The sequence below is a fragment of the Fukomys damarensis genome, unplaced genomic scaffold (assembly GCF_012274545.1).
Source record: "Fukomys damarensis isolate Sample0158 unplaced genomic scaffold, DMR_v1.0_HiC HiC_scaffold_14, whole genome shotgun sequence".
NCBI lineage: Eukaryota > Metazoa > Chordata > Mammalia > Rodentia > Bathyergidae > Fukomys > Fukomys damarensis.
Window position 1 is genome coordinate 77,947,356 of NW_022900926.1, and position 8,996 is coordinate 77,956,351.

An 8,996-nucleotide genomic window follows, 5' to 3' on the forward strand; every position below is an offset into this window, starting at 1 on the left:
TTATGAGACAGGCAGCAGAACCACTGAGCTAAATCCCTGTCTGTTTGATTTTCTTAATTACCAGATGTGTAATTCAAAGTTTTTCCAAAAGTATACTTGACAATATTTCTGTTTGATTAAAGATATTTAATAAAAATTTCCATATTCATCCTTAATTAACATATATAGTAGGCTAATGGTACTCACTCTTATTTTGTGCTTCTCTTTTGAACTTTCTTTTTCATATTGTGGGTTTTCCCTCAAAATCTGATATTCTTGATTGTGAATTTATTGGTGAGGTAATAACAGTGCTAGTGTAAATGTTATGCAAGTGTATTGGACTCCATTGGAAGGTTGTACTTTTAAGGGTGAAACGTAGCCTGCAAAGAAGAGTTTATACATTTGTGTATACATTTATCACTTTTAATATTCATGACTTTGGGAAAAATAGCAATTAAAAATAGCTAAAACATTCAATGGTAAAATATACCATTTAACCTAATTTTATTTTCTTTAATATTTTAGCAACTTTAGCTAGTTTAATTCCTGCAGTTGCCCTATGAGTTAGTTAGCAGGACTTTAATCTAGCTTTTGTATTAGTGAGACAGGTGTCAGACATCCTCATGTATGAGAAAGTTACCCCAGTTTGTAATTGCACTGATCCCAATGAACTAATTTCCCACAAAATAAATAATTTCACTAGAGACATCCACTATTCAAGAGATTTATTTTTTTCATCATCACCTTCACCAAAATCTTTAATTTACACAATATTCTTCATGTTTAGCAAATGAAAAACACAACAAAAGCTCTAGGTCATTTTAAGAAGAAAAGTGAACAAACTAAGAGTTTGTTTCATTTGTAATGTTATAAACTTCACTTATTGATGCTCTCCTTTTTGTCTGCTTTTTCAGGTTACCAAACTGACTTTCATAAAAAGTAAGTGGGGCTTGCTCCTATCTGTAGCTCATCTAGTCCCTTTATACTTATCAATTGATATTTTATATATATCTATATAATGTGTCTAATAGGTCAACTAAAACTCTTGAAAATTTCTGTAGTAGTTGTTTAAGACTTTGTATTGCCATTTCTGAAATTATAGAACTAATCAAAAAAGAAACAAAAATAAAATAATTTTTTTAATTAAACATTTATTTATTACCAGCATGTCTGATCTTTTGGAAAGCAGACTTCGGCTCTGGCCATTCGGACTACTGGAGGGCAGTATTTTCTGAGGATAGCAGACTTCTATCTCTTGAATCCTACCTGTGTGTACACCTTGGTGATGTCATTGTACCTGCCTTCGGGGGGCTGATAGTCAGAGACTGGTGGTGTGTAATGTGGCCCTTCCTTCTCAAAGGGGAACCATCTGAGGTCCCGCTTGATGGCCTCAGCATAGAGCTCTGGGGACTCGAGTCTCAGCTCCCGCAGAGCTTTCTGCTGGGCCTCCAGCATGGCCCTGACGGCGTCCCTCTCCGTCTCATGCTCCTGCTGCTTGTACAGTGCCCAATTATTTAGCAGCAGAGCTCTCTGCTCATTCTCCTCAAATGGAAGCTCCACCTGAGGTCGCTGTCCTGACTTATCCCAGTACTTCAAAGGGGTAATAAAATCTTCGATTGAAATAAATCGGTTAAGATGTTTAAGAATATTTTACTCTAGGTAATAAGGAAAAGAGGAACTCTTTCATGAAGATGTTTGGTAATACTCTACTAAAATAAATCAGAATATATTTACATGTATGTATATATTCATATTACATGTACACAAATAGCCACCAAGTTAACGCCTTCACTCTTAACGATGTGATTTCAAAATCAACATGACAGGACATAAAAGCTGAGGCCATTAAATTGTTTTTTAATTGAGTTTATTGGTACATTTTAGGGATACAGTACAATTACATTCATTATTGGGATCTTGTACCTTTACAAGACAGGTCTTGGTTCTCATTTTTTCCCCTTGTCCGTGCCCTCCTTCACCCCCACTGAGACCATTAAATTCTAAGACCCTAAAAAAAGAAATTAAGGAAAATATTTCTTCTTAAAACGTTATAAATTTCTTTATTATTTGCTATGACAGAATATGCTGATTTCTTAATCCATATCATTAGTGTTTTATCACATGTAGAATTTCTTAGATTTACAAATACATCTGATACATTTAGCAATTATTAACTTTAATAAAAATAAATGCTTTACATTAATGTCCTGCACTCAGACTAATAATCATTATATTCAAGGATAAGTAAGAATTGGGAAGCCTGATTCTTCAATATTATACAGAGTATTTCATTATTTGTTCCAAGCAAAAGTATTGTACACATATCTTTCAGTGTACTGGAAAAGTTTTCATTATATTTTCTACTCTTCCAAATATGCTTAAAAGTATAGTATGTAGAGTCTCTAAATTCCTTGCAACTCACAAGTGGTAAATTAGGACAATGAAATAGATCCATGTTGAATTTTCCTTTAAAGAATTCCCACTATGCATTAACAGAACTCTACATTATCTGACAGAGACTATGGAAACTTTAAATCTCATCAAATTAGAGAGCCAACTCCATGAACCAGTACACTGATTTTAAAAATTCATCCTTATAGTTATATTTTTTGAAAAACACTTGGCACCATAATCTATATTAGTTTAGGTTCTCTAGAGAAATAAAATCCATATAAAATGTTCACCTAATTATACAAAGGATTCATGAGGTAGGCATACGAGATCAGAGGCAGAGGAGTCCCAGTGGCTGTCTGCAGGACTGGAGGTGTAAGCATCCAAAATGGCCATCTTCTCACTGCAGAGATGGACGAGGCAGCAGGTGAAGCTCATTTTAGAGTTACTGGAGCAAGTCTTTGACAGGAGGCCAAAAAGTCTGTTTTGAAAGGTGAAGAGCCTATACTGGAAGCTTAAAGAAACTAAAGTCTAGTCTTCAAAGGCAATATCAGAGACCAGAGTCTCTTAAAAAAAGGAATCTTCATTCTTCATTTTTCCCTCTACTTTCTGTGTAAGCTATAAGACTATTTGTTGGTGCCACACATACCAGGGATGAGCCTCTCACACTCTTTTGCTGCTCTGCTTGTCAATCTGCAGACACATGCAGAATTTACTATTCTGCTATGCTCTTTTTACTCGTCAAGTGAACATATCAAAATTAATGATCACACTTACATTTCTTTTCTTTTTTGAGACAGAGTTTTACAGTGAAGTCCAGGCTGGTCTTGAGATTGCAGCAGTCCACCTGCCTTAGCCTCCCAAGTGCTGGAATTAAAGGTATGCACCACTACATTCAGACTGCTCTTCATCTTATTGCAGTGAAATATCTTAATTTGGTGAAATCTATATCATCACATATTCCTTTTATTGACTTTATTGATTTTTGACGTGAAGGTTGTAACTTTGTGTTTATATTTAGAACTAAAGCATTTTCTCCTATCATTATCTGTAAATTTTATAATTTTCATTTGGAATAACATTAATTTTGAAGTAATAAACATGTGATTGATCCTGGAATACTTGTAATAAAGTCTTTCACTTTTCCATTGAGCTGTTCTCCAAACTTTGTGAAAAACAAGTTGGGTATATCAACACAGATATATTTCTTACTTTTCTTTTCTGATTCTCTAATCTCTCTCTCTCTCTCCCTCTCTCTCCCTCTCTCTCCTCTCTCCCCCTCCCTTTCACACACACATACACAATATATATATATAGATATAGATATAGATATAGATATAGATATAGATATAGTAGAGTGATCCTATTTTATCTTTCATTTCTAAATGTTTTTAGCCAGTTTAGTTGTAATTTTGGATCAAATCATATACACAAATGCAAGAATTGTGCTGAAATTTTGATGAAAAATGTTATTTGACAGTAGTTTCCATCCAGCAGAGATAAGATCCCAGCTCACTATGGTTATGAGAGATTCCGTAAAAAGGAGGTGATGTGAGACCGAAGACTGAGGACCGGAGTCCTGTGAAGAGATTCCTTCTGAAAGCACAGGCCCAAGTAATGGAATGACCTCCAAGTAGGTCTTACTTCTTAAAGGTCTCACTGCATCTTAGCAAAGGACAAAGTTTCCAAACTACTAACTATTGAAGAAATATACTTAACCATATCCAAGCCATAACAGCAGTAAAGCAAGAACAGAAAGATACCTTTCTATAGGCTCAACATTGTCAAAGTCTGGGCCCCTATCTCGTCCTTTGCTGGGATATATGTGAGAGGGATAGACTCTTTTCATGTTTTTGGGCAGAGAAAGTGGTTATTTCCAAAAGTATTTTATTTGTATTGTTTTCCTAGGCGGTCCTTTTCTTATTAAATTTTGTAATTTTTTAAAAAATCTTACTCTGTTTTGAGGGGCACCGTGTTGTTAATGATGCCAGATCATCAGCTCTTTGAGCCCCAAGTTTGGGATAAGGAAAAAAAAGGAATCCCAATAAGCTCATCCCTCCCCTTTTTGTTTCCTAAACAGCACACATCCCTTCCTCACCTTTGAAAATCTTACTAGGTTAACTCTGCATATGTAAAACAACTGTCCATTCATTTCTTTCATCTGTTATATTTTTATACATATGGAAAAAGTGTGAGCAGTCCATCTTTCCAGAAATGTGAGATGCACATATTCAAGAGCTTTTTATCTGAGTTTTTAGAACTAAACACAATTTATTGTAAGAAACATGGTAATTAGATGCTAAAATTTTTGATCCCAAATGCAATAAATGCTTGAACAAAATCAAAACAAAGATCGCAGTGTAAAATCCAGAAAGCAATTGGTCAAACTATCAGTCAATTATGTTGGTCAGTGATATATATATATTTCTGAACCTTTCACATAATAAAAGTATTATTCAACCAAAAAGACTGGAAATTCAAGAAACAGGAGAATTAAATCAGCATATATATATATGCAATTACAGCAGAGGATTTATCAGATTGGTGTACAGGAGAGGAGGCTAGAGAGTCACCAAATGCCTATCTGCATACTTGACAGACAGATCCTGTACCTGGAGGGCTCAGAAAAGAGGGACCAAGTATGTAGCCCCAATCTGAGGCTTAAGGCCCGGAAGCTCTTTGGAGAGTCCACGGGTAACACAAACACTAAAATATGCAATTACAGCAGAGGATTTATCAGATTGGTGTACAGGAGAGGAGGCTAGAGAGTCACCAAATGCCTATCTGCATACTTGACAGACAGATCCTGTACCTGGAGGGCTCAGAAAAGAGGGACCAAGTATGTAGCCCCAATCTGAGGCTTAAGGCCCGGAAGCTCTTTGGAGAGTCCACGGGTAACACAAACACTAAACCCTGGAAAAGCTGCATGCTGTTTCCATAGATGTCGGCAATAACGATGAGCAGCTGCAGTAGAACTGAGCTTAGAAGCACTGGTTGGTTTTCTCCTTCTGCTTTTGTGTAGTCTTGACTGCAGATGGACAGTGCTGCCCACCTCAGCGCAGGTCTTCCTCTCTGGTCAGTTCACCCTATCTTAGCTGCAATCCCTCTCACAGATGTACCAGGACTCTGCTTGAATACTTTCCTAAGTGGCAAGCTGACAGAGAGGTTAATCTTTACAGAGAACTATTAAATATATTTTTAAAGTCACTTATAATAATACATCAGGCCTAATTAAGCATAAAATAGTGATTTAGATAATATCTCAAATTAAATTGTTCAAATATAATGCTAAAGCATTTGGTGGATTTCAATATAGAAATAGAAGCATAGTATAATAAATGCACATTAAATATCATAGTATATTTCATCTCATATCCTCTCTTTCCATATTTAAAATCTTTATTTTGCTAGCTTTGGAGGGATGATTAAATTTGGCATACATTTTAAGCACTGATTATTGAAGGAATGGTTTCTGTAAACATAAAATGGGAAAAATATAAAAGAATTAAAATTGCAAATAAACCATTGAAATAATCTCAGGCAGTCAGTGTTTTAGATTTTTATAAAATTACATGCCACTGAATTCCAGATGTAGAAACACTGACTGAATAATGCCTCTAACATGTAGATTACAAAGTAAAAGAAGAAACGGAAAATATAATTTGGTTAATATCCAAAATCAAATACTAATACTAAACAAAAACCTACCACCCAGTGACACTTGTCAAAGATCTATTTTTAGAATTTTTAAAAGCACAAAATTACAGATAGAAACAAATCAGTAAATTCAACTTACTGGTATAGGAAAAAATAAATATTAACGAGTAAAAGAAAATGGTTTCACTGGAATGGAAATAGTCTAATTCTTTATTATTGCAGTTGACTACGTGGTTGTGTATATTTACAAGGCATTGAAAACTGTGCATCTCAAAGTACATTTTAAGTAATTTAAAATTATGCTTGATGAATCTTATTTTTTTAAGTTTTAAATTTAAAAAATTAACACACATTAATTCTAAAATATAGTGGCAATTGGTGTGATATTTCCTTTTAGGCCTATAGCATGCATGACCAAATCCAAATTCCCTTTTTCTATCTCACCCTACCATGCTTTTTAGTCTCTAGTAATCACTATTCTACTCTCAGATTAATCATGGTTAGCTTCCTAATATGAAAGAGAACATGGAGTACTTGTCTTTCTATGCCTGGCTTATTTCATTTAAAATAAATTTGAGTTTAGAGAATAATATTTATAAATTTTCTGAGTAGTTGGACAAATATGTACTTTGGATAATTTTTATCTAAACTGGAGATAAACATGACAATTTACTTGAAAGAAGCCAACTTATGTATTATTAGTGGGCTTTTCTTTAAAACTAGCTGTTTATTTGAAATATATTTTCATTCAAAAGCAGAGGAGATATAAAAAATAGAATATGAAAACAGAGGTGACAAATATAATGAAAGTAGAGAGAGAAAAGCAACATGCTTTTATAATGTCTCTAAATAAAGTCAATTTCTTCAAGAATTTACATTGCAAACTGTAAATGAGAAAACTGTACTTACTATAAGAGGCATTTTATATATATGTATGCATTGCCTCCACCTAGAATTTAAAAATCAGATATGTGCCAAGATTTTAAAACTCTTTTTGTTCAATGACATCAGATTTTAAAATTTAACATTGTCAAAGAAAACTTGTAGTGGAGAAGTAAAATAGTCACGTAAATTTGTATTCAAGATTATTGCATTAGGAAAAAGGTGGATTTAAACTTTAGCTCCTCGGGAGATATTTTAAACATTGGGATAGGCCCCTGGCAAAGCACTTGTGGGAAGATCGGTGAATGTGATTAGTCATTTGTGTTTGCTAATGCCAGGCTCCTACCCTTCCGCAGACACTGGAAGACAGAGCACTATATTTCTTGTTGATTATATTTCAAGTGAATGGCTCCCACGTCATTTGGAAAGGTGTTCCTTGGTTATAAAGTTAGCACTTACACTTCACAGGGGCAGAAAATTACAGGTTTTCCAACACAAATGCTATGAGCTATGCAGTTTAGGGGGCTATTTTCAGGCAGAAAACTTCCTAGTTTATTTAGGGAATTTTAAGGCAGTCTTGAATGTAAGATAGGTACAAAGACTCTCAAGATACTAGTAACCCCAAAACCACACCAAATGAACATTTCACTATGCCTGTTTGATGAGATTCACTCAAAGTCACTGTAATAATCTATGTTGGCCTATGGGATATAATAAAATAAGTTGTCAACAAGTTTGGATCATTTTGTATATTTAAAGTCTAGATGCAAAGTATATTGCATAAGCACACTCAATGTTCTCAATATATAGAACTCATGTATTCTTAGTTTGATAAACTTTATGCATCTATACAGTATAACTAGCATGGAATCATATGTGCTTATTTATTTCCATATCAAGTAAAAGACATGATATTTAGTGCCATTAAGACAGCAAATCTATGTCTTACTCTATAGAACAACCATTCAGCTAGGCATACGAGTACTGGGTGTTACTCCAACTTCTCCTTTGTTTTTGTTTCAAAGCACTCATTCCCATATCTTTATTTACACTTTTTGTTCTACTTCTTTGTTTCTATTTTTCTAAATCCTGTGACCACTTTGATTGTAAAATATTCTTGCGCATTTCTTGAACTCAAAAATTAATTCACAGAAGTTACATTTCATTTAGGGCTGTCAAACCTTTAAGACTACCTGACTTTGAGTGACAAATTGTCAGTACAAACAGAATGCAGCAAAAAAGTATATTAACCCTATAATCACAGTTTAAAAACAATGTTAAAGTTGTTCATATGACATGCATGTCAATCAGTTACAAATAATAACTTAAGCCATTGAATTTAAAAGTCAATTTATTAACTAGCCTAGATGTTGTTCCACTGAGTTCCTGTTAACTTTACAGGCTGCCAAAAGGACATCGTTCCCCTCCTTTGATGTCCTGACGTAGAGTGCATCCTGGCCTTCCAAACTGTCAGGATTCCAGTGTAGACAGTGTACTAGGAAGAGCCACATTTTTCACCTGATAATTAGATTTGCACCCTGACTTATTCTTTATACCAGATTGAGTTTTAGCTCCAGTTTGAGCTCAATTTTGGTGGCAGAGATCGTTTTCTTTTGTCTTTATCCCTTTGGCACTTTATCCCTAACACTGGCACTAAACCAAGTTTATTCCAGCATCTGTCCTTCTATATAATGAGTTGTCCCTCTTTTTCAGCTGTCTCGGTGTTTCACTGGAGTTTAGTCTTGCCAGAAGCTTTCAGCTGCAAATAAGAAGCAAGGCTTTCTTCAGGTAACTGAAAGGAACTTCTTAACTTGTAGGCTGACAGGTCAGGGAAGTCAGGGTCACAAAGAAAGACCTTTGGATGCTATTTGGAGTTGCTCCAGCCAGGGACCGACAGTGGCCTATGGGGCAATCTACTGACCATGTCCAAGCACCAGAGCAAGAAAGGTAAGACAGAGCTTTCTCATATGGGCCATCAAATGTTCTGCATGGTAGTGTTTGAAAGGCTTCTATGTGAGCAGTGAAAAACTTTCCAAGAGTAGAAAATGGAGATATTTTGTAAGTGGAAAGGGGACCAAGAGATAGAG

General features: G+C 34.9%; 1 protein-coding gene across 1 annotated transcript; it reads right to left on the minus strand.

Annotated features, from left to right (window-relative positions):
- Positions 1–1,227: 1,227 nt before the first annotated feature.
- LOC104850336 (39S ribosomal protein L40, mitochondrial-like) lies at positions 1,228–1,623 on the minus strand (the record flags this gene model as incomplete). Its single annotated transcript, XM_033763184.1, has 1 exon — positions 1,228–1,623. A coding segment is annotated over one exon (396 nt), but the record flags the coding sequence as incomplete, so codon positions are not given.
- Positions 1,624–8,996: the final 7,373 nt, after the last annotated feature.